Source organism: Dendrobates tinctorius, unplaced genomic scaffold (genome assembly GCF_039654945.1).
Source record: "Dendrobates tinctorius isolate UK_male_01 unplaced genomic scaffold, ASM3965494v1 ptg000121l, whole genome shotgun sequence".
Lineage (NCBI taxonomy): Eukaryota > Metazoa > Chordata > Amphibia > Anura > Dendrobatidae > Dendrobates > Dendrobates tinctorius.
Window position 1 is genome coordinate 2,938,689 of NW_027361789.1, and position 26,264 is coordinate 2,964,952.

Consider the following 26,264-nt stretch of genomic DNA (forward strand, 5'->3'; position numbering starts at 1 on the left):
AGCGTCACTATCAAATGCTGCTAGACGCACGTTATGGCTTAAGGGCTGTCCGGGTGACCTTCAGTCCAAGGCCAAATTATGCTCTCTCCCCTGCGACGGTCGATTCTTGTTCGGCAAGAACTTGGATGATATACTGGAGAAAGCAGGCGATAAGAAAAAAGGCTTCCCCAGATTCCCTATGGATCAGAGGAGACAGCCCTTTCGGAGGGGGAGATTCAATAGGGGGCGCCCTCCCGCTGACAGGAGAAGATGGGAGGATAAAAGAAAAAGAGAATCAGGATTTATGTTTGGTGGAGGCACCTCCACCTCAAAGAAGTCGCCACAGTGACGCCAGTATTCCAGTGGGGGGGAGATTGGCACTCTTTTTCCAAGCTTGGGAGAAGATCTCCTCCAACGCCTGGATCCTAACCATCCTAACAGAAGGCCTGAAAATTCCCTTCATTCGCCAGCCAAAATCCGTGGTCGTCATCACACCCATCAGGAAGGTGACCGAAGAGCAGGTGGCCTTAGAAACAGAGATCCTAAGCCTGATAGACAAGCGGGTACTCTCCGAGGTACCACGCTTACAGGAAGGGAAGGGGTTCTATTCACCCCCCCCTTTTTCTGATAAAAAAAAACCCGATCAAACATTCAGGACAATCATAAATCTCAAACGGCTCAATCTATGGATAAGGAACTCTACCTTCAAGATGGAATCAGTAACTACGGCGGTGAAGCTGCTACACCAAGATTGCTTCATGGCCATAGTCGATTTAAAGGATGCGTATTATCACATCCCTATCCACCCAGATTACCAGAAATACTTGAGGGTAGCACTTTATATGCAAGGCACGCTAAGGCACTTTCAGTTCAGGGCTCTTCCGTTTGGCATATCTATAGCCCCGAGAGTTTTCACCAAAGTCATAGCGGAAGTGACTGCCTTTCTCCGGATTCACGACACGGTCATAATACCATACCTGGACGATTTTCTCATAGTAGGCAGCTCAGAGGACCACTGTACAGCGCAGTTGACCCGGGTGATCAACACCTTGCAGGAATTAGGGTGGATAGTCAATTTCAAAAAATCAAAATTGTAACCCCTGAAAAAACAGACCTTCCTAGGATTCATACTAGACTCAGAAAGGCAAGAGTGTCTGCTCCCAGAGTCCAAAATAGAAAAGGTGCAAAATCTGGCCTTGACGGGCCAAAACCAACCACGTATGACATTAAGAAGAGCAATGTCCCTGCTAGGTACCCTAACATCCTGTATTCCGGCGATCAGGTGGGCTCAGTTTCACACCCGGCAACTCCAGAGGGAGATACTAACAGCACAAAGATCGCTAAGAGGGCATTTAGAAGGAAAGCTGGAGCTTTCCTTAAAAAACAGACACTCTATCAATTGGTACTGGACAAGAGAAATCTGACCTTGGGAATACCGTGGGACAGACAGACGTCAGATATAATCTTAACAGATGCAAGCTCCTTGGGGTGGGGGGCACACCAAAGGGGCATCATAGGTCAGGGTTCCTGGACACGTCAAGAAAGGGAAGCATCCTCCAACCTGGAGAACTGTGGGCAGTGAGCAAGGCCCTAAGTCACTTCATTCCGCTACTCCAGGGTCGAAATGTACACATCATGTCAGACAACAAGGTAGTAGTGGCATACATCAACCACCAAGGAGAGACAAGATCACACTCCTTAATGGAAGCGGCGACAGACATTCTGAGCAGAGCAGAACACCTACACTCCTTGACTGCCTTACATATAAAAGGGGCAGAAAACATAGAGGCAGACTTCTTGAGTCGCAATACCCTGAAGCAGGGAGAATGGGCGCTAAACCGGTCCATTTTTCAAAAAATAACTCAGCTTTGGGGGAAACCGGTGATAGACCTCTTTGCCAACAAACACAACAGGCAAACAGAAAGGTTCTGCTCTCTAAACCCGAGAGAAAAACCATGGGCAGTGGACTTCTTGCACATCCAGTGGAATTCAGGCTAGCTTACGCGTTCCCCCCCAGTGGCTCTGATCCCAACAGTTGCCAGAAAAATCAGAAACGATCAAGCCAGGGTGATTCTAATAGCTCCATTTTGGCCAAAAAAGCCCTGGTTTGCTCTGCTACGAAATATGTCCCTCTCCAATCCATGGGTTCTGCCAGAAATCCTGGACCTACTAGCTCAAGGTCCAATATTCCACGCTCAGGTCAAAGGATTCCATCTGACGGCGTGGAATTTGAAAGGTCGCTTTTAACGGATAGAGGGTTCTCCCCCGGGTTGGTGGCCACCCTGCTATGGAGTAGGAAATCAGTGACGACTAACATCTACGGCAGAACATGGAATAAGTTCCTGCAGTTCTTAGGTAGGCCGTTAGGAAAAGATCCCCCGATTAATGCCATCCTGGAGTTCTTACCATCGGGTTTGCAGATGGGGTTAGCAGTGAACACACTTAAAGTTCAGGTGTCTGCACTAGGGGCGCTCTACAACTGCAAATTGGCATCAAATAGGTGGGTAGCCAGATTTATTAAATCCTGCCATAGAGCTAGGCCTATCCCAATACCCTGGATAGCCCCCTGGGATTTAAACCTAGTGCTAGAAGCCCTTGCAAAAGATCCGTATGAGCCATTACATCTACTACCCCTAAAGTTTCTGACCCTAAAAACAATCCTGTTAGTGGCCCTCACGTCATCCCGCAGGATAAGCGATTTACAGGCTCTCTCAGTAAATCCACCTTATACGCAAGTCTTTCAGGATAGGATAGTGTTAAGAACAGACCCGGCTTATCTGCCCAAAGTAGCATCAGATTTCGATCGGGGCCAGGAAATTGTCCTTCCATCTTTCTGCGAGAACCCAAAAAATCTGAGGGAGGAAAAATTCCATAATCTGGATGTTAAGAGAGCTCTCGTAGAATACATATCTATGACTAGCCAGTGGAGGAGGTCCCAGTCCCTATTCGTAGCTTTTCAGGGTGCCAGGAAAGGCTATGGGGTTTCAAAAGGGACTATTGCTAGATGGATTAGGGAGGCCATTAGTGTAGCCTACACAGCTAGTGGTATTCCGATTCCTGAAGGCATCAAGGCTCATTACACCAGAGCCGTGGCGACCTCCTGGGCCGAAAAAGCAGAGGTATTGATTGAACAGATTTGTAAGGCCGCTACCTGGGCCTCACCTTCAACCTTCTTTAAGCACTATAGGTTGAATCTATCCTCCTCTGCTGACTTAACCTTTGGTAGAAGGGTGCTACAAGCGGTGGTCCCTCCCTAAGGTGATTCGAATCTCCAAAAATCTCTCAGGTGGTGCTGTCATGGGTGAAGGGAAAACCATCATGGTTACTTACCGGTAGCCGGTTTTTCCGGAACCCATGACAGCACCCGTATATTTCCCCTCCCTTTTCACCATATGGGTGTGCACAATTAGTAGGGTGTTTTTTGAGTGTTGTGGTGTTGGATTAAACATGTAACTAACCGGGAAGTCCTCTCAGTGCTCTGTAACCCAACTGAAGCGGGGGAGAGGTGCCGCCCCTTATGTCTCAGTAGGTTCCTGTCCTGGCGGGGCGGATCCCTCTCTCAGGTGGTGCTGTCATGGGTTCCGGAAAAAACGGCTACCGGTAAGTAACCATGGTGGTTTTCTGTTCATATATTTCCTTTCTTGGTAGTTAGCTCAAAAATATGTTGGCTTTTTTATCTTCCTAAGGTTAGGGTCACATAACCGTATTTTCTCTCATCCAAGAAAATCAGTCCAAGTATGGAAATCACACTCTGATAAGACTCCAATCAGAGTCTGAGAAGAGTTGGATCAAATTTTCTCAGATATGGAAAAATGGGGGAAAAAAAGTTTCTCTACCTGTCAATTCGTGAAAATCAGATCAAACTCAAATGTCATCCAATTGCGGTCCAATTTTTTTTTTTTTTTTTTTACTGACCCCTTGACATGGACGAGTGCAATCTGATATATGGATGCAAATTGTGCATACTTCAAATTTTAATTTTTTGTTCTTGGACAAACTCGGTCCGAGGAAAAAATCGGACATGTGCACGACCCTGTAGAAGAATAATAGTCCGAGTGCGATCTCATGTTTTTGTTTTATCATACTCAGACCGAAAATATGATAGTCTGTTACAAGCTCAAACAAGCGCCCATTGTCTTTTGATGGCAGGAGGTGAAGGTTCTCAGTCTGCAGCAATGTTTTTTGCTGTCTCTGCTATAGTTGTAAGTTAAAAGCTCCCTGAACAGCTCTACTCTAGGAAGGAGCAGTGACTAACCTACACTATAGTAAGGATCAGAGAAAATCACATCCTGGCTGTTAACTTGAAGCAAAATGTAAAAAGTTTTCATAGCGCTTACAGTACAAATGTACTGTACACATCGGTCTCTTGGCATGTGCTGAAATGATCGTTTTGAACTTCTAAAATTTAAATCAATGTTTGTTATATGGTGAAGCCACAAAATACAGGGTTCTTTTTAAATGATTAAATAACGAGAAAGCAATTAGAGGGAGAAATTCACAATTGAAAGAATTAGGCTATATAAGTCCATGAGCAGACTGCATAGGAAAATGATGTTTATGTAAATGTTAATTTCCTTTTAATGCATATTTGAATAGTTGATTATTAAATGGAGTGTATATTTTGTGCAGCTAATCATTATATGGGTAATTACCAGTTTTATTTAATATATTCTCTCCTCTAATTGTAGAGACCAAGCTTGGTGAAGGTAGTGGAGTGGATTGATTATGAAACGCTGGCACTTCTGTTTGGAATGGTAATTATTAATCTGTAATTTTGAACAAGCTGATGTTTACAGCAGCTTGTTTTCAATGATTGGTAATATCCCTGCTTCTTTCTATAAACTCCATAGTATCTAAAGAGGATCTTGCTGATTACTACAACATAGCCATAAATAAGTCTTATGCAATATACATGATTCAAGGACTGGCCGTAGGTTCCTGACTTGAACTTGACAGCCCCATATATGCTTATGTTATGGCCAGTAGACCCATGGCCAGTTCTTTAGCCTCATACAGTATATGCTTATGCTATGGTCAGTAGGCCCACAGCCAGTCCTTTAGCCTCATACTGTATATGGTTGTTATGGTCAGTAGACCCATGGCCAGTCCTTTAGCCTCACACTGTATATGCTTATGTTATTATCAGTAGACTCATGGCTAGTCATTTAACCTCATACAGTTTATGCTTATGTTATGGTCAGTAGGCCAGTCCTTTAGCCTCATACTGTATATGGTTGTTATGGTCAGTAGACCCATGGCCAGTCCTTTAGCCTCATACTGTATAAGGATATGTTATAAAAAGTAAGACCCATGGCTAGTCATTTAGCATCATACTCTATATGCTTATGTTATTGTCAGTAGACCTACGGCTAGTCCTTGAATTGTGTGAATGTGACATTAGGCTAGAGCTATTTACAAGGGTGTTACATATGTGCATGGAGAGATTTTTGAAGAAATTGTTAAACTCCATTCACCTGCATTGTTCTAGGATTTTTGTTTTATATTTGGAGATTTTTCTGCTGTATATTCTTCTAAAATCTTTACACTAAGCAACTTTGCTGTATGGTCATAAGGCCTAAAAGTATATTACAGGCTATACAATTGGTAGCTTAGAGACTAACTTAGAAAAATTACATTCCTGTGAGTATCATACTTTGCATAGCATTTTGAAGGGTATGGGTATACTGTCTGTTTTTTTTCTGTAGGATTATGAAACACTGTATAAGGTTATAAAGTTTTGAGCAAACGCTTTCAAAGTATAATTTGGGAAATTATAGCAGATTTAAAGCCATTATATTGAAGCAGTATGACATTTTACAAGTTTAGTGATATTTCAGAAAGGGTAAGATTTTATAATGATGCTTCCAAAACTAAAATTATACTAAACAGTGAGAGATAATGTCACTTTAAATATAGTGGAGGTGCAGTATGTGATTTATTGCACATGTACAGTTTTATCTGCGGTTAGTACTAATGGTATTTGACTTTTTGGTGTTAAAACTCCTATAAAAATAAAATTTCAGCCAAAATGTAAAACTTGTCCTACTTTCCAAAGAGGACCAGTATCCCATGCCTAAAAATTATGTTTGCTTTTCTCACCGATAGACACACATACTGCTGCGATTCAGAGTAAGTTCTACTTTAAAAGCCACCTGGGACTAAGATCGCGCTATAGACTAGTAAGACAGGAAAGTTCCCGGCGGCTGCTCCTTGCCCGCTGCCCTGCAGTTACAGGTTTTTGCCTACAGTACATGCGGGTATAGGCAGAGACCTGTCAATTAAGGGTAGAATTGGGCAGGTAGAAGCCATCAGGGACCCGCCTGTCTGCCTAGTCTCCAGCGCGGTCTCACTCTCTGGTAGATATGTGTCGCCGCAGTGTTGCAGAGTCAAACGCATCTGGGTAAGTTCATACAGCAGGTGCCTCATACTTGCTGCCCACAGATTAGGCAGCATGCATCAGATGTCAAGTTCACTTTAAAGTAAATATTGCTACATCTGTACATCAGTTGAGCCACTGCAGCAGTCTTGTAATGACTTCACGGCTGCAGCATGTAAACAATTATCGAAATGCTGCACTGGATGTGGAAGGATGAGTGCCTGTTCAGAATGCTGTTTTATAACTCTACTAGGTTTGTGGATGATAAAAAAAAATTAAATGAAAAACCCCTTTTAGATTCACCACCCTTGCATAGGTTCCTTTTTGTATGCAATATTTATTAAAATTATACAGTATATTCATACATATTTTTTATTGTGCCTTTTGTGTGTCTCTATGCACAGCAATATGCAAAGGTTTTAGAAAAGTGTGAGAAAAGTGTTGCAAAGTAAGAATGCTTTCAAAAGTAGAAGTGTTAATGGTTAATTGCACAAGTATGCAAAATTAGTTTTTTTTATTCCACTGAATGATACTTATGTTTTCTTTTGCCCTGATTTCAAACACACTTCTATTTTTAACCATCTTGCATGGGTTTTTCACAAAATGAGCATGAAGTTGCATTCAAGCGAGATGAACAAGAAAAATCTTTTTTGCAGTCAAAAATGTACTCAAAATTGTACTGTATATAAACATTTATTGAACCTTTAATTCTGCAACTTTATTGGAATTTAACTATTGCACCTTTTCTGTTCAATGCTTCTCTTTATTCCTTTTCTCAGATAGAAGGCCTGCAGATCTCCTCTGTGAGGCATTCAGCAGAAGTCCCTCCTTTTGTTCATGTTCCATCTACCTTAGTATTATCATTCAATCTACTTTTGATTCTGATGAAATATTTCTCCTTGCTCTTCGCTTGAATAAGGGGCCCAAACATTCAGTTTTTGTCATGCTGTCATGTACATGACAGCACGGAAAACACGGCTTCTGATCAGCGGTTAAATCATTAACACCTGACAGACAGCAACGGTTTCCACACTGTCCAATAACAGCGTGAGCCCACACTGTGATCGGAGGTACAAAGCAGTAGTCCCATCAGCCTACTCCTCCTACTGCCACTAATAACAGCGAGAGCAGGCTGCTGCTGATGGGAGTATTCATCAGCCAGCACCTGCATTGTAAATAAATTCTAAAAAAAAAACTGCGTGGGTTCCCCAATATTTTTGATAACCAACCGGGCAAAATTCACAGCTGGGAACTGTAACCCTTAGCGGCCAGATTCAGCAAGGCAGGTTATCAAGAATAGAGTGGTCCCCACTCTGTTTTTTTAAATTATTTTAATAAAAAATAATTTTTAAAAAATGGCGTGCGGTCCACCCCATTTTTGACAACCAACCAATCTAAAACAGATATCTGGGGGCTGGCATTCTCAGGTTGGCAAGGGGCTATGAATATTGCCCCCCAGTCTAAAATGGCAGCCTGCAGCCACCCAGAAAAGGCACATCTATTAGATGTTCTAATTCTGATGCCTTGCCCAGCTCTTCCCACTTGCCCTGTGGTAGTGGCAAGTGGAGTTAATATTTGTGGAGTTGATGTCATCTTGGTATTGTCTGGTGACATCAAGCCCACGGTGTTGAGTTCATTTTCCCCTTCATTACTGAGGCCCGAGGAACTCCCTCTTCTGGTAAAGAAAGGTAGTGAGCCTAATTATCAAACACCTGAGGCTGATGATGATGACTGGCTGAGTGGAGTTACTGACTGGATATAAGGCTGCCGACGCCCTTCTGCCCTGCGGGTGATTTCTCTGTGGGATCCTTGGAGACCTGTCTGAATTCCTGCTCCTCTAAAGCTAAGTTTGCTGCTCGGCCTTTTGCTTTGGTGCTTTGACTTTGTTTTGCTTTGTTTTTCTGGATTTCTGCCATTCCCTGCTGGGGTGTGCTGAATTCTTTTAGCTCTGTCTTCTGAAAATACCTGAGTGCTGATTTAGTTTTTGAATCCTAGCTGCTTCAGGGCCTTTTTCATATCAGCTTGTTGGCTTTGTCTTTGATAGGGTTTTGGCAGATTGCAGACAGCAGCCTTCCTGTCCTTTCCTATCTAGGTAGTTTTGGGCCCCGTCTTTGCTCAGTCTATCTTTCTGTCTGTGTTAGTATTTTCATCTTGCTTCACCATCATTATATGTTGGGGGCTGCCTATTGCTTTGGGGTCTGCTCTGGGGCAGTTTAGATTTCCCCTTTCTTTCTTTAGGCCTATGTAATTCTCCGGCTGTGATCGAGGAGTCTAGGGCATCGTAGGAACCCCCCACGGCTACTGCTAGTTGTGTTGATAGGTTCAGGGGTCTGCAATCTGATAGTTGCCAACTTCTCTGGTTTTCTGGACTTAGCTTGTATTTCTGCTTTTGCCTCCTACGGTGACTCATTCATAACACCACGGATTAGTAATGGAGTGGCGTCTATAAGACATCTATATTAATCCTATAGTTGTATTGTAAATAAACACACAGCCAGAACAAAGTATATTAATTGAAATAAAACAAAATACACTTTTTTACTTCTTTATTTAAAAATATCTAACACAGTTTGACTCCCCTAACGCCCATTCCATTGAATTCCTCGTCTGCTGTAATAAAACAAAAATAAAAAACAACAATATCCTTCACCTGTCCGTCGTTCTGTCCCATGCCGCAATCCATGCCTGGCAGATAAATAGTTTTCAACCTTGACGGTGTCAAGATGCGAAATAATTAAATATAAACATAATGGAAAAATATACAAAATAAATGGAATCAAACCTGGCTCTGAGTGTTCTTTAGTGGCAAGGGAGGGCTTGTTCATGAGTCACACTATTAATTGGAGTTTTTGTTTGTAGTATACTACTAGAGAAGATGCAGATTTAGGTATATGCTGACACTAAAATTCAAATGTGTATAGTCAGTAGAGAGTTTTATAGGTGTTATTGATATAAAACTCTCACCAGATGTCAGTAACAACTGATCTAATCCGATCAGGCAAAGAAATCAAACCATCGATATTCATAAATTGATAATGAGAAGTCACACAGGTAAAAAGTATTGAACCTATGAAGAAAGAGGTGCAAAAAGCCATGGAAAGTCATGACAACAGCTGAAATCTATCAGAAATTAGAAAGCAATCCTGACACTTGGTCAAAAATATCAGCTGATTCAACGGACGGCCTATAAAAAGGTATCTCATTAACATGGTGCTACAGAAGAAACATCTCGTGATTGCTAAAAACCAGCTAGCTTTCTCAGGACCTTTGCAGCTTTATTGTTGCAAAACAAACAGATTGCATTGGTTATTGGTTACATAATCCTAAAGTGGAAAGAGAATCATTTCATCATCATTGCACCACAACCAGGTGCTCTCCGCAAGATTTCAGACAGAGCAGTGAAAAGATTTATCAGAAGAGTTGTTAAATAGCCAGAGACTACATTTGGAGAGCAACAGAATGATCTGGAATCAGCAGGTACAATTATTTCAAAGAAAACAATAAGCAATGCACTTAACCTCCATGATCTGTTGCACGTTCATGCAAGACACCATTCCTGAACAAAAAGCATGTTCAAGTACATTTAAACGTACATTTAATGTTTGCTCAAAAACATTAAGCCTGTGAAATACTAGGAGAATATAGTCTGGTCAGATGAGACCAAAATTGAACTTTTTGGATACCATAATACACACCATGTTTGGAGGCCAAAAGGCACCGTATATCACCCCCAAAACACCATACCAAAAGTGAAGTTTGGAGGAGGAAACATCATAGTGTGAGGCTGTTTTTCAGCATATGGCACTGGAAAACATCAAATAATTGAAGGATGAATGAACAAATGTACCAAGACATTCTTGATAAAAATCTGCTGTCATCTACCTAGATGATGATGAAACAAGGGTAGACATTTTACAAAACAATGATCCCAAACACTCAGCCAAGGAAATTTATAATCTGTTTCAGAGGGAAAAAAAAAGCTCCTAGAATGGCCAAGCCAATCATCTGATCTGAATCCAATGCAAAATTTATGGAAAGAGCTAAAGCTCAGAGTTCATAGAAGGAGCCCACAGAACCTTTAGTATTTGAAGAGTGTTTGTGTGGAAGAATGAGCCAAAGTCACATCTGAGGTGGCGTCTTGAAACTGACCTCATCAGCAAAGGCTTTTGCACGAAGTATTTAAATTTAAGTAAGCATGTTCAATGCTTTTTCCCTGTGGTATTTCTCATTTCACAACTTAATTTATGGACATCTATGGTTTAATTTCCTTGCCTGTGTAGATTGGATGGGTTGCTACTGACATCTGGTGAGAATTTCACTTTTAGAACTTTTATATATTTACTTAGAAAATTGGTGATGTGATAAATACTTATTTCACCTCCTGTATCTTTTGAATCTTTATATTTTTCTTCACAGACTACATAAATCTTTTTCAGTAACACTGTTGTATAATACACTATATTCTGTTTTATGGCTCTGTATTGCTGATATGAACTGAAATATCCATTCACTATGTAGATTTCGTCCAAGATGACAGCTGCATTCACTGCTTATACATTGATGCAGGCTATGCTAGTTCCTCTTAAATTGGCCGTGCTATATTATGTGATGTAATGGCTACAAGGCAATGAGGGGAAACCCAGCGATGCCTGAGGTCCTGTGATCCTTCTCTGGTTTATGTAATCTTCTGCATTGTGTAAAATGGTGGCAGGCATATTTGGCTTAAACCGATTTACTTCTCTCTAGTACATATAAAATATATATACTGTGTAATGTGAAATCTTATGCTTTGTATAGAGTTGTCATTACTTCTTCTGTACTGGCCACAGACTTTAAACATCTTAGAATGTCACACTTTACTCTGTAGCTATGTTCTTAAAAAGTCACTGCATATTAAGCAGCTTGCAGGAAACTGTGCATTTCTGGGATGCATTATTTTTGTATTCCTGATCGTTATATGCATAGATCTGAACAAATATTCTATGTATTGATTAAGAAGCACCTTACAGATTTCTGCTTATGGCCCAGTGATCCTGTGATTGGCTGTATAAAGAAAACAGAAGTTGCTTGGTTCTAAAAGATAGTCAGCACTATTATGCAGCCTGGAAGCTGAATTTCTCCTGTAGCTGGGGCTAATAAACCAGCCCCAGTTACAGAGGCAAACCGTGATAAAAATAATGTAGTAATATGTTTACATGCTCTCAAAAGACCTTTGGGGGGGGGCAAGGTGGATGTATTGGGGGGGGGGGGGGGGAACATAACCAAAAAAGGCGTCGCTAGTCCAAATTGTGGTTTATAGTACAATTGAAAGATATGTCCATTATCTAAAAATTTTTATGAAAAAGGAACACAATATAAAATGTTTTTATAGTAATTCTTTGTGGCTTTAAATAAAATACACAGCAAAGTGGAAAAATACATATACAGTGGTTTGGAAATGAATTCCCCCCCTGTGGCATTCTTTGTTTTGCTTCCTCACAACTTGGAATTTCTGATTTTTGTTTTTTGAGGGTTTGCATCAGTTCATGTAAAGAACATGCCTACAGCTGTGAAGATTTGGTTTTCTTTTTATTGTGAAGCACCCAACAAATAGGATAAAATAACTGAAAACTTCAGTGTTTACCCTCCTAAAGTTAGCACTTTGAAGAGCCTCGTTTTGCAGCAATTACAGCTGTATTAGCTGGATTAGTCTTTATGAACTTTCTACATCTGGCTTCTGGGATTTTTGCCCATTCCTCAAGGCAAAACTGCACCAACTCCTTCAAGTTAGCTGTTTCCTCTGGTGAATGGCAGTCTTCAAGTCTGACCACAGATTCTTAATTGGATTAAGATCTGAGTTTTGACTAGACCAAGAATAAAGGGAAAAAGGAGTTTTCAGCTCACCAAGTGTTCAAATGTAAAGCCGCCATTAGGCTACTTTCAGACTTGCGTTAGGAGGTGCAGTGCAGGGCCGCCGCTAAGCTCCACCCCCGTCCATGCCTCCTCCGGTCAGCTCCTCCTATGGGCGCATGACGCTGCATGCGATCAGCGTACCCTATATTTAGCGTTGGGTACATTGGTCATGCGCTGGTATGTTTTTGCCAGAACATGCACCCTTTCTGCGCTGCGCCGTGCGCACAAAAATGCAACACTGTGCGTTTGGCGCACGTCGGTGCAACGCAAAAAGGGCGCATGCACCGGCAAAAACATACCAGTGCGTGGCCAGCATACCCAATGCTAAATATAGAGTACGCTGATCGCATGCAGCATCATGCGCCTGGAGGAGGGCGACCGGGGGCAGAGTTTAGCGGCGGCCCTACGCTGCACCTCCTAACGCAAGTCTGAAAGTAGCCTTAGAAACATGCAGTGCGCAGACTTCAGGCCAGCAGCTGGGCAACGAGTATAGACAAAGAGGAGGAGGGTTCTAGTATCCACCTTGGTATGTAAAAAATAAATGCATGACTTTTAATTGTGACAATTAAAAATGTAAGAAGAAAACCATGGTAAAAAAATAGGATGAGGAGGAGAGAGGGAAAGGAGGGTGGGAGGAATTAAGATGAACACTGGTCTATTCATTTCATGCTCAAAAGCACTTAGTCCTGACAATGAGTGTGTCCAAGTCTGATGTGTATATATAACAAACAGGAAAAAAAGGACAAGTGGTAAACATAATGCAAGTAAACACGGGCCAGTCATTGGAAAAGATCAAATGCGCCTGTGTGGATGGCAATATTCAAGAAAAACCTGAGGGGAAAAAGGGGAAAACAATACACTAGAAATTGCATTACTTCACATTGACAAAAATGCAAACACCATTGCCATAATGCATAATTATAAAAAGGAGCTCATCATTAACATAATTTCTATAGAAGTGGTGTCATGGCTATATTAAGTCTCAGGTAAATTCACTATCGCATGGTATTGTGGCACCGTCACCTGAGTAGTGTATGACCATTGAGCCATGAATAAAAATATATATGTTGAGCTTGACTTATTAGGTCAATAAGATGTGGAAGAATAATAGATACAGTGAGTTCTTGTTGAAAACCCTGTATTACAGACAGCGCTTCTGCATGTGGTGAGTCAGAGACGTGAGTGCTCTATTATTTTCACTAAATCAAACCTATGCAAACAGTAGTGTTCAAGACACCAGTACTCAATGAATCAAAGAAGGTGTGGTAAAGGTATAGAAAATGTTGCCATAATATGTTAATCGTGTTGTTTTTAACATTGTTTTTACGTGGGCATATTGGCAACTGTGTTGAGTCCTCCAGCTTAACACTATTGCATAGTAGAGACTAACCAGCATAAGGACAGTGTCTGAACATGGCTATGAGGTCATGATTGGAGGATGCAAAAAACAAGATTTAAACTTACAAAAACAACAAGGTATAGAGACAAAAAAGGGGACTTTGGGCATGGACATATGGCAATAACTGTATAAGAAAGGAGGTCATATCTCAGAAGGCACAAAAAAAAACGATGCCATAGAAAAAACGATGTTTCCTATTGTTTTTCATTTTTACATACTAAAGTGGATGCTGGAATCCTCCCTCTCTTTTGTCTCTGTCTAGACCACTCAAAAACATTTACAAATTTACCCTTAAACTACTTGAGTGTTGCCTTAGCAGTATGCTTTGGGTCATAGTCTTGTTGGAATGTTCAAACTCAGTCTCAAACAGACTGACAGACTGAAAGAGGTTATGCTTAAGAATATCCCTGTATTTCGCACCACCCATCTTCCCTTTGAATAGGACCATTTTCTCTTCACCCATGACAGCACCACCTGACCTGAGAGAGGGATCCGCCCCGCCAGGACAGGAACCTACTGAGACATAAGGGGCACCTCTCCCCCGCTTCAGTTGGGTTCCTGTCCTGGAAGGAACCTCACTGTCGGCGGTGCCTGTCATGGGCGAAGGAAATGGACCCAGCCCCGTCCCGGCGCAGGAAGAACAGGTGTCTCACCTGCAGCGCCGGCCGTCGGGTGCTGGATGCGCAGTCCCCGGGCCCTCCGGGGTTCCGGGTTCGTGCGGGCGTCGGTGGGATCCCCAGGGTCTGCGGGAAGCCCCCACCGCGCCGCCCTCCCCTCGCGCACGCCGCATCTCGATCCCCATAGCAGGGGAGAGACGCTGGCTTCTTCCGGCCGCTGACATCAGCAACGCATTGCATGCTGGGTGCGCCGGCTGACGTTAGAGAAGGGCGACGGTTTAATGGCGCCGGGTGCGACGCCGGCTGGCTTCCTGAAACGGCGGCCGGCGGTCACAGGGGGGAGGGGAGAGACGCTCACCTGAGCGGAGGCGCGGTATTTAAAGAGAGAAGGCGGCAGCAGACGGCGGTGCAACATGGAGTCAGAACAGGAACGTTCAGCGTCCCTGCCTCCGTCTCAGCCCTCTGGCAGAAAGCATGGAAGCCATTCCAGCAGCAGTTGCTCCAGCCGCAGGTCGGGGGATTCAGCAAGATCCAAAGAACGCAGGTCACGTGCCCTGACGCAGCCTCCGAGTCCGGTACCCTTGATTTCGGGTGGTGAGTGATCTTCGTGAATGTTAACATATGTTAATAGGGCTTCTGTTGTATGCTTCACCCTGTAGGAAAGGCCTAGGAAAGCGGGAAGCAAGAAGAACAATAGGGATTGTGCTATATGTAAATCTCCCCTAGCAAGAGATTGGCAAAAAGATCTCTGTGCTGCGTGCATTCAGCGGACTATGGCGGAGGAAGGGCCTAGTTTCGCAGCCAATCTGATATCTGCCCTAAGGTCAGAAATGAAAGGCTCAATTAAGTCCCTATTGAAAAAAGGGAAAAAAACCAGGAAGGATCCCCCTAGTTCCCCCTCGGATTCCGCGTCAATGTCATCTCAGGCGGAAAAATCCTCCTCCTCAGACTCCTCAGACAGCGACATGGGGGGTAAACCATGTTTCCCTGTAGAAGACACAGACGCCCTCCTAAAGGCCATTAGAGCTACAATGGGCCTACAGGAAGAAAAGGCGGCTAAAACCCTAGAGGACGTTATGTTTGGGGGGCTTCAGGAGAGGAAAAAACGGACCTTTCCGGTAAACGAGAAGATCCAGGCACTTATTGAGAAGGAGTGGAAAAAGCCTGAAAAATCGGGGGCCCTTCCATCCACTTTCAAGAGACGATATCCCTTCAAGCATAAGGATGCAAAATCCCCAAAATAGATGCAGCAGTGTCCAGATCCTCCAAAAGGTCGGCCCTGCCCCTGGAAGACGCAGGGGTTCTTAGAGACCCACTAGAAGGCGGACTCATATTTGAGGCACGCATGGGAAGCGACAGCAGGAGGACTAAAGCCGGCAATAGCGGGTACTTGTACGGCACGCTCCCTCATGATCTGGCTGCAGCAGTTAGAAGAAAAGCTGGCTTCAAGGGTCCCAAGAGAGAAAATCTTATCGGAGATGTATCTCTTGCACGGGGCAGCAGCTTTTTTGGCCGATACCTCGGCGGACTCTATGCGGATGACAGCCAGGGCAGCATCACTATCAAATGCTGCTAGACGCACGTTATGGCTTAAGGGCTGTCCGGGTGACCTCCAGTCCAAGGCCAAATTATGCTCTCTCTCCTGCGATGGTCGATTCTTGGTCGGCAAGAACGTGGACGATATACTGGAGAAAGCAGGCGATAAGAAAAAAGGCTTCCCCAGATTCCCTATGGATCAGAGGAGACAGCCCTTTCGGAGGGGGAGATTCAATAGGGGGCGCCCTCCCGCTGACAGGAGAAGATGGGAGGATAAAAGAAAAAAGAATCGGGATTTATGTTTGGTGGAGGTATCTCCATCTCAAAAAAGTCGCCACAGTGACGCCAGTATTCCAGTGGGGGGGAGATTGGCACTCTTTTTCCAAACCTGGGAGAAGATCTCCTCCAACGCCTGGATCCTAACCATCCTAACAGAAGGCCTGAAAATTCCCTTCTTCCGTCAGCCAAAATCCGTGGTCGTCATCACACCCATCAGGAAGGTGACCGAAGAGCAGGTGGCCTTAGAAACAGAGATCCTGAGCCTGATAGACAAGCGGGTACTCTCCGAGGTACCACGCCTACAGGAAGGGAAGGGGTTTTATTCACCCCTTTTTCTGATAGAAAAACCCAATCAAACTTTCAGGACAATCATAAATCTCAAACGACTCAATCTATGGATAAGGAACTCGACCTTCAAGATGGAATCAGTAACTACGGCGGTGAAGCTGCTACACCAAGATTGCTTCATGGCCGTGGTCGATTTAAAGGATGCGTATTATCACATCCCTATCCACCCAGATTACCAGAAATACTTGAGGGTAGCACTTTATATGCAAGGCACGCTAAGGCACTTTCAGTTCAGGGCTCTTCCGTTTGGCATATCTATAGCCCCGAGAGTTTTCACCAAAGTCATAGCGGAAGTGACTGCCTTTCTCCGGATTCACGACACGGTCATAATACCATACCTGGACGATTTTCTCATAGTAGGCAGCTCAGAGGACCACTGTACAGCGCAGTTGACCCGGGTGATCAACACCTTGCAGGAATTAGGGTGGATAGTCAATTTCAAAAAATCAAAATTGCAACCCCTAAAAGAACAGACCTTCCTAGGATTCGTACTAGACTCAGAAAGGCAAGAGTGTCTGCTCCCAGAGTCCAAAATGGAAAAGGTGCAGAATCTGGCCTTCACGAGCCAAAACCAACCACGTATGACTTTAAGAAGAGCAATGTCCCTGCTAGGTACCCTAACATCCTGTATTCTGGCGGTCAGGTGGGCTCAGTTTCACACCCGGCAACTCCAGTGGGAGATACTAACAGCACAAAGATCGCTAAGAGGGCGTTTAGAAGGAAAGCTGGAGCTTTCCTTAAAAACCAGAGACTCTCTCAGGTGGTGGCTGTACAAGAAAAATCTGACCTTGGGAATACCGTGGGACAGACAGACGTCAGATATAATCTTAACAGATGCAAGCTCCTCGGGGTGGGGGGCACACCAAAGGGGCATCATAGGTCAGGGTTCCTGGACGCATCAAGAAAGGGAAGCATCCTCCAACCTGAGAGAACTGTGGGCAGTGAGCAAGGCCCTAAGTCACTTCATTCCGCTACTCCAGGGTCGAAATGTACGCATCATGTCAGACAACAAGGTAGTAGTGGCATACATCAACCACCAAGGAGGGACAAGATCACACTCCTTAATGGAAGCGGCGACAGACATTCTGAGCAGAGCAGAAGAACACCTACACTCCTTGACAGCCTTACATATAAAAGGGGCAGAAAACATAGAGGCAGACTTCTTGAGTCACAATACCCTGAAGCAGGGGGAATGGGCGCTAAACTGGTCCATTTTTCAAAAAATAACTCTGCTTTGGGGGAAACCGGTGATAGACCTCTTTGCCAACAAACACAACAGGCAAACAGAAAGGTTCTGCTCTCTAAACCCGAGAGAAAATCCATGGGCAGTGGACTCATTGCACATCCAGTGGAACTTCAGGCTAGCTTATACGTTCCCCCCCCAGTGGCTCTGATCCCAACAGTTGTCAGAAAAATCAGAAACGATCAAGCCAGGGTGATTCTAATAGCTCCATTTTGGCCAAAAAGGCCCTGGTTTGCTCTGCTACGAAGGATGTCCCTCTCCGATCCATGGGTTCTACCAGAAATCCCCGACCTACTAGCTCAAGGTCCAATATTCCACGCTCAGGTCAAAGGATTCCATCTGACGGCGTGGAATTTGAAAGGTCGCTTTTAACGGATAGAGGGTTCTCCCCCGGGTTGGTGGCCACCCTGCTAAAGAGTAGGAAACCAGTGACGACTAACATCTACGGCAGAACATGGAATAAGTTCCTGCAGTTCTTAGGTAGGCCGTTAGGGAAAGATCCCCCGATTAATGCCATCCTGGAGTTCTTACAATCGGGGTTGCAGATGGGGTTAGCAGTGAACACACTTAAAGTTCAGGTGTCTGCACTAGGGGCGCTCTACAACTGCAAATTGGCATCAAATAGATGGGTAGCCAGATTTATTAAATCCTGCCATAGAGCTAGGCCTATCCCAATACCCCGGATAGCCCCCTGGGATTTAAACCTAGTGCTAGGGGCCCTTACAAAAGATCCATATGAGCCATTACATCAGCTACCCCTGAAGTTTCTGTCCCTAAAAACAATCCTGTTAGCGGCCCTCACGTCAGCCTGCAGGCTAAGCGATTTACAAGCTCTCTCAGTAAATCCACCTTATACGCAAGTCTTTCAGGATAGGGTAGTGTTAAGAACAGACCCTGCTTATCTGCCCAAGGTAGCATCAGATTTCCATCGGGGCCAGGAAATTGTCCTTCCATCTTTCTGCGAGAACCCAAAAAATCTGGGGGAGGAAAAGTTCCATAATCTGGATGTTAAGAGAGCTCTCATAGAATACATATCTATGACTAGCCAGTGGAGGAGGTCCCAGTCCCTATTCGTAGCTTTTCAGGGTGCCAGGAAAGGCTATGGGGTTTCAAAAGGGACTATTGCTAGATGGATTAGGGAGGCCATTAGTGTAGCCTACACAGCTAGTGGTATCCCGAATCCTGACGGCATCAAGGCTCATTCCACCAGAGCCGTGGCGACCTCCTGGGCCGAAAAAGCAGAGGTATCGATCGAACAGATTTGTAAGGCCGCTACCTGGGCCTCACCTTCAAGCTTCTTTAAGCACTATAGATTAAATCTATCTTCCTCTGCTGACTTAACCTTTGGTAGAAGGGTGCTGCAAGCGGTGGTCCCTCCCTAAGGTGTTTTGAATCTCCAAAAATCTCTCAGGTGGTGCTGTCATGGGTGAAGGGAAAACCACCATGGTTACTTACCGGTAGCCGGTTTTTTCCGGAACCCATGACAGCACCCGTTTATTCCCCCCCTTTTCACCATATGGGTGTGCACAATTAGTAGGGTGTTTTTGAGTGTTGTGGTGTTGGATTAAACATGTAACTAACCGGGAAGTCCTCTCAGTGCTCTGTAACCCAACTGAAGCGGGGGAGAGGTGCCGCCCCTTATGTCTCAGTAGGTTTCTGTCCTGGCGGGGCGGATCCCTCTCTCAGGTCAGGTGGTGCTGTCATGGGTTCCGGAAAAACCGGCTACCGGTAAGTAACCATGGTGGTTTTCCCTGTCTCTGCTGCTAAAAAACATTCCTACAGCATGATGCTGCCACCACCATGTTCCACTGTGAGGATGGGGTTCTTGGTTTAATGAGCTGTGTTGATTTGACGCCAGAAATCACGTTTACCTTGGTGGTCAAAAAGTTCATTTATGGTCTCATATGACCAAAGCTCCTTCTTCCATACATTTGTGGAGTCTCCTACATGTCTTTTGGCAAACTCAAAATGAGCCTTACAATTTATGTGTGTAAGCAAAGGCTTTTTCTGTCTGAATTAAAAAATGTTTAAACATAAAATAAATATAATATAATTATATATAATATAGTATAAATAAACAATATAACATAATATAAAAATAAAATAGGTACAAAGTTAAGGGGGTGAATACTTGTCTATACATATTTGTTAGCAGCATAAAAAAATTTAAAAAATTACATAAAAATTAAGCACCATGTATCTTGTAAAAAAAAAAAAAAGAAAAAAGGGGACAAATGCAGTATTTGTATTCCTGAATGAGAACATTATTTAATGCTTCTAATAGAGCAGGTATGGAAAACCCCAAAAATGTCCTTGGTGAGGGACTGGATAAAATGACTCCGTCTTGAATTGGTTAATATGTATAGCAGCCGTAGTTTAATTACATTTTTGCATTTCCAATCAGAGAAATCCGTTTTTATTCTACATGATTAATAGTCTAATAACAAAACAACAATGTACCAGATGGAAGTGTCACGGTCAGTTGAAAGTTAGGTGTATAGTAATTGTCTTTTTATTTAATATTCCTTCTTTCATTAGTCTTGTTCTTTATGATTGAATTTTCTTAATACAATTTTAACTGCACTTTAAAATAGAACGCTAGGACAGGTAAAGGATTATTTGCTATTATTGGGGTCAACCTATTTTATAGCATATTAACAAGATATACCATGAGTGATCATTTGGTTTGTAGAATGGGGCCTTGTATTTTGCTGTTGAGAATAGAGGTGGCTGGACACTGATGTCTTTCTACTCCTTGCTAAGAGGAATCCTAATATTGCCGAGCATATTTGGGACCCGCATCTGACATTTTTGATAGATCCTGTAAATATTTCGTATATGTCCAAGCTTGAACAACCTGTTATTTAGTAACACCTGATACAGATAAAGTACCATATATAAGAAAAGGCCACATGCAGAATTTCATAAAGACCCTAACATGAGAACCATCACTGAGACTGTAGATAAATGCAAAAATGAAAATTTCTATTGAAAAAATGGCATCTAAAAATACAGATCAAGGAATCCATACAAGGTTAAGAACCAGACAAAAAGAAAAATGGACAGGACATTTGGTACTTTTCAAGTAAAACCTTACATCCTTCTTAATATACTGTAGTTACTGATGTACTGTATGTTTAAAATTCTTTTGTGTCCTATGGCAGACAGCCCGGTGATCAGCTCGTTGCCGCAGCACACACTTGAGAAACCCTGTTGACCACTGCAATCATCTCGTCATACATTTCTTTGCAGTGAAGTACAGTTAATATACAATTTAGATGTCAGTTATGTAAATGTAATCCAGTATATGGTTGACCAGATTTGCAAGACAAAAACAGCCACTCTTAGTGACCTCAATCACTTATCCAATGTACAGTACTGTGAGTGAGTTTAAGTCACCACACTATTTGATGGGACGTGAAGGAAATTAGTTGTCTGAATCATGTTTTGTTTTTGCACACATGTGACTACTTTAAGGATGAATATAATGTCTTTGCGCATAAAGCATTTGATCCTTCTCATTTCAGATGATATTAGTGGCAGTATTCTCAGAAACTGGATTCTTTGACTACTGTGCAGTGAAGGTAACTACAAATTTCATTATTTTAATCTCTAACTGAGATATCAACAAACCGGGTGCTGAGAATGTCACCTAATACTGACATGACTGTGGGGTAGCAAATGTTTCAGTAACTCTAGAACGTTATTCAATGAGGGACAATAACTAAAGAGGGTACTAAGCTTATAATTTTATTTGGGCACATTGTGTGAAGAGACCAGACTACGTTTCCATTGCATAGTTATGGACCAGTACAATGGTTGTACTAGGAATCCCATTACAATCTGTTATATTTATTAAAAGTGTTGGCAGGTCTTTAATATCGATGGCCTATCATCAGTCATCAATATCAGATTGTAGTTTGTCCAGCAACTGACACCTCTATCGATCACCTGTTAGCAAGTCCAGTATGTATACCTTTTACAGAGTGACCACTTAAAATGAGTGAATGTGTTTGGAAAATGTTCGTCAATCTCAAATTTGATATGAACATAGCACATTTGGATTCCTGTTCGCTTTCACGAGTATTTTTACTCAAAGTCTGCAAATGGTGGTTACAGTTAGGTAAATCATCGTGTTTCCACTAATGCTTTTGTATTGCTGTATAATGAGCATGGGGTACGGGGGACTTGTTTGATGAGGGGAGGGGGGTGTAGAGGGATGAAACCAGTAGGATATAAACCTTAAGCTAAATACACTTTCATTATAGTTCCAATTCCTGTTAAATGCACTGCAGACTTTGAATGAAAGAGCCTGATTTCAAGGATGTGTCAATTTTAAGGCAATGTGGTAGTTTCAATGAAAACAGTGCCTGACTAGGTCTCAAGTGCACAGCAGTCTAGCTAATCTGTGTAACCCCACCCCCTTCATTGATTGGAAGCTTCATGGCAATGTACACTGTACACAGGAATCTGACAATCAGTAGTGTGGGCAGGGTTAAACACAGCTTGCTAGTAAGTAGTGTTGAGCATTCCAATACTGCAATATCAGGTATCGGCCGATATTCGCGGTATCGGAGTTCCGATACTGAGTTCCGATACTTTTAGAATATCAAATGCCGGAATCGGAAGTTCCCATAATGCAATGAGCCAGTTTGATTTTATTCAGCCAATGAGGAATCCTAAGAAGTGTGGGCACATCCTGTTATGCATGTTCGGCATGTTAACTAATGGCATGGCTTTGATTGGCTGCGAGCAGACCACCCAGCTGCTCCTCCCCCAGACAAACGCTGAACAATGATCTATGGAAAGTGAAACTAGTGAGGGAGGAGGAAACTACCAGTTCTCATTTCTATGCCAGAACACCCCCCCCCCCCCCGGACGTTTATCTTAGAAGCAAGAGATGATATCTTGGAAACCGTGCAGACTAGCCACAGAAGGTAAATTACTTATTGTCAGCATTCTGCAGCCTAGATATGCACTGAGATTATGTGAAAAGCCCGGACAACTTGTTCTGTTATGTATTTCCGCCAAGTTGGATCGCCCGCCAGGGCTGGTGGGGTACTCGGTACCGGGCCCGTTGGTTTCAATGGGAGATGTCACGGTAGCTGTGACCCAGTCCATGGCCCTGGGCATCCATTTGTAAAAGGGAAATGTTGAACGTGTGGATGATGATTAAAGTTTGAGTGAATGATTCGTGACTCCACCTGTGGTGTTCGGCAAAGAAGATGTTAAGCCGACGCTGCAGGCAGATCCTCTGGGACAGATGGTGTGGTGCAGCTTTGATGTTGTGGCCCTCCACAGGTAGGGCTGTAGTCCCAGGGCAGCGTAGATGGAGAGGTAGTGAAGAGACGTAGATGGTGCAGTGCCAGGCACAGAGATGTAGCAGTGCTGAGTGTGTTGGCGCAGGAATAACTGGAGGACACCAGGGCATGTAGTTCCAAAGCTTTACTCACAGTCTGTTGTGCATACAGGTGCCTGCATCCGTGCCGTGTCCTCCGGGTCAGGGGCTCAGTCAACCTCCAAGCTAGATGAAGCATTCTGATCCAACACTCTGCCAACATGTGCCTTTTCTGAACGTCTCCCTCTATTGCTACACAACCCCTTTAACATAGTCAATATCTTTGTAACTTCGAACGTCTTAAGAAAAAATTAATTCCTGCTCTTCCATTTGATTGGGCTAAACCTCTATGCCTTTAATCTCTCCTCCACCTCCCCCAATACATTCTACATTATTCTTATTTGTTTTCCTTCATGTAGAATTAACCTACAAGGAAAGTAAGGGTTTATTTTCATTCTGATATTTGTGTCCCATTGACTTGCATTGGTTTCCGGTATCGGAATCGGCGATATTCGATATTTTTGGGGTATAGGTCTGATCCAATCCGATCCAATATTTCTCGATATCTGAAGGTATCGCTCAACACTACTAGTAAGACTACTGCTACATTTACAACAGATTAAACAGGTAAACTATCGAAACTGCCCCAAGCAGCCCAGGAAGTGATATCATTGGAATCTAGCTTTCTTGCGCTATATCTGTTCTGATTACATTGCATTTTTGGGTACAATATTTTGTATGCTTTAGGGATGAGGAATTTTTTAAATATTGCTCTTAGTAGTAAAATTAGAGTTTATGTTCCCAATTAATTTAATTCCAAATCCAACTTTAGAACCTTAGTGTCAGTGAAGCACTGCTGTCCCACAAACCCTGTTCTATACATCGAGACACTCTGTAAGGTATAAGTGCATAGGGTGGCAGTGCATCAGTGATAGTAAAGTTCTGCAAACATTAGATATGAAATGAAAATACCATATATACTTGAGTATAAACTGGTCCGAGTATAAGTCGAGGCACCTAATTTTGCTGCGAAAAACTGGGTATGCTTATTGACTCGAGTATAAGCCTGGGTATGCATTGTTCCCTCATCTCTATTGTGGTACGCATGGTTCCCCATCCAAGTCATTGTATGCATGGCTCCGCCGTCACACTCATTATATGCATGGCTCCCCCATCACTGTCATTATATGCATGGCTCCCCCATCACTGTCATTGTATGCATGACTCCCCCATCACTGTCATTGTATGCATGGCTCCCTCATCACTGTCATTGTATGCATGACTCCCCCATCACTGTCATTGTATGCATGACTCCCCCATCACTGTCATTGTATGCATGGCTCCCCCATCACTGTCATTGTATGCATGGCTCCCCCGTCACTGTCATTGTATGCATGGCTCCCCCGTCCCTGTCATTGTATGCATGGCTGCCCCGTCCCTGTCATTGTATGCATGGCTGCCCCGTCTCTGTCATTGTATGCATGGCTGCCCTGTCGCTGTCATTGTATGCATGGCTCCCCTGTCGCTATCCATGTATCTGTGGCTCTTTATCCTCTATCCTTGTAAGCATGATACCTGTTAAAAAAAAAAAAAATGTTTACCAGCCTGCACCTCGCTGGCACTGCATCTCGTTCCAGCCGCCAGCGCCAGTAGCTCTTCCTGCTAAGCAATCACGTGGACTCATTAAGGTAATGAATATTCACTCCACGCCTGTGGGAGTGAAGAGGCGTGCATATTTACTACCTTAATGAGCGGAGCCCTGTGATCGCTCAGCCAGAAGAGCTGCTGGCGCCGAAACTATTGAGATGCAGTGCCAGCAGCGAGGGCCGGTCAGGCTCTTAGAAGGGGGATGTCATGGTGGCAGTGACCCAGTCCATGGCCCTGGGAGCCCAGTAATTAAATAGAGGAAAGTTGTGTGATGTTGAAGTGTGACGCCACCCGTGGTGTTCAGCAATGAGTGGCCGACGCTGTGGTTTTGGTCCTCTGGGGCTGATGGTGATGCAGCAAAGAATGGATCAGCTCTCCATGGGTAGAGCAGGGGCCCCAGGGCAAAGATATATTTGATTAATTCCAATGGCGGTGAATGTTGGGCTGCAGATAAATAAGAGAAGGACACAGAGAGGTGCATGTTTCTTTACCTTTTACTTGCAAATCGTTGCAATCTGGGATACCACATACAGGTGATGGATTGAGTCTGGCTCGCCTGGAGGCATTCAGGGGATCCACCCTGCCAGGTGGGGTTTGGGACCTTCCTTCTGCGCTTTGTTTTCGGGTCCCTGCTGTTTGTAACTAAGCTGCGACCCTCTCTTGTGTGATGGTTTCTAACCTGTATGGCTAACAGCGTGAGCCGATATCACAGGTACTGTCCTTTTCACTGTTCTGATCTGCTGCTGTGCCTTCAGGTGTTCAATGTCCCCAAGGAACTTGCAGTCCCCTGTACTTCCACATTTGGTGATCAGGGCATACAGCTCCAGTTCAGCCTAGGACTCTGGCGTCCTCTCTTTATATCAGCGCTTTGCTCTGGGGTCAGATATACGCAATTTTAGATTCCCCCAGAGCCTTTCCGCTCCTGTCCTTTCCCTTTTCACAGATCCGCTCTCAAGCTTGAGAAAGGTCTGCACTCAAGACCGAAATGTGATTTTTTTCACATATATATATATATATATATATATATATATATATATATATACACTCACTGGCCACTTTATTAGGTACACCATGCTAGTAAGGGGTTGGACCCCCTTTTGCCTTCAGAACTGCCTCAATTCTTCGTGGCAGAAATTCAACAAGGTGCTGGAAGCATTCCTCAGAGATTTTGGACCATATTGACATGATGGCATCACACAGTTGGCGCAGATTTGTCGGCTGCACATCCCTGATGCGAATCTCCCGTTCCACCACATCCCAAAGATGCTCTATTGGATTGAGATCTGGTGACTGAGGAGGCCATTTGAGTACAGTGAACTCATTGTCATGTTCAAGAAACCAATCTGAGATGATTCGAGCTTTATGACATGGCGCATTATCCTGCTGAAAGTAGCCATCAGATGTTGGGTACATTGTGGTCATAAAGGGATGGACATGGTCAGCAACAATACTCAGGTTGGCTGTGGCGTTGCAACGATGCTCAATTGGTACCAAGGGGCCCAAAGAGTGCCAAGAAAAAATTCCCCACACCATGACACCACCACCACCAGCCTGAACCGTTGATACAAGGCAGGATGGATCCATGCTTTCATGTTGTTTACGCCAAATTC

The 26,264-nt window shown here is 43.6% G+C and overlaps 1 protein-coding gene across 4 annotated transcripts in view; it reads left to right on the top strand.

Annotated features, from left to right (window-relative positions):
* The window catches only part of OCA2 (OCA2 melanosomal transmembrane protein), a 665,305-nt gene that overhangs the window by 398,059 nt on the left and 240,982 nt on the right, over positions 1 to 26,264 (top strand). For all 4 annotated transcript variants that reach the window (XM_073541479.1, XM_073541480.1, XM_073541481.1 and 1 more), the window contains 2 exons: positions 4,668 to 4,733; positions 21,197 to 21,253. In XM_073541479.1, the coding sequence (XP_073397580.1) occupies positions 4,668 to 4,733; positions 21,197 to 21,253 (123 nt within the window). The remainder of the gene's footprint in view (positions 1 to 4,667; positions 4,734 to 21,196; positions 21,254 to 26,264) is intronic.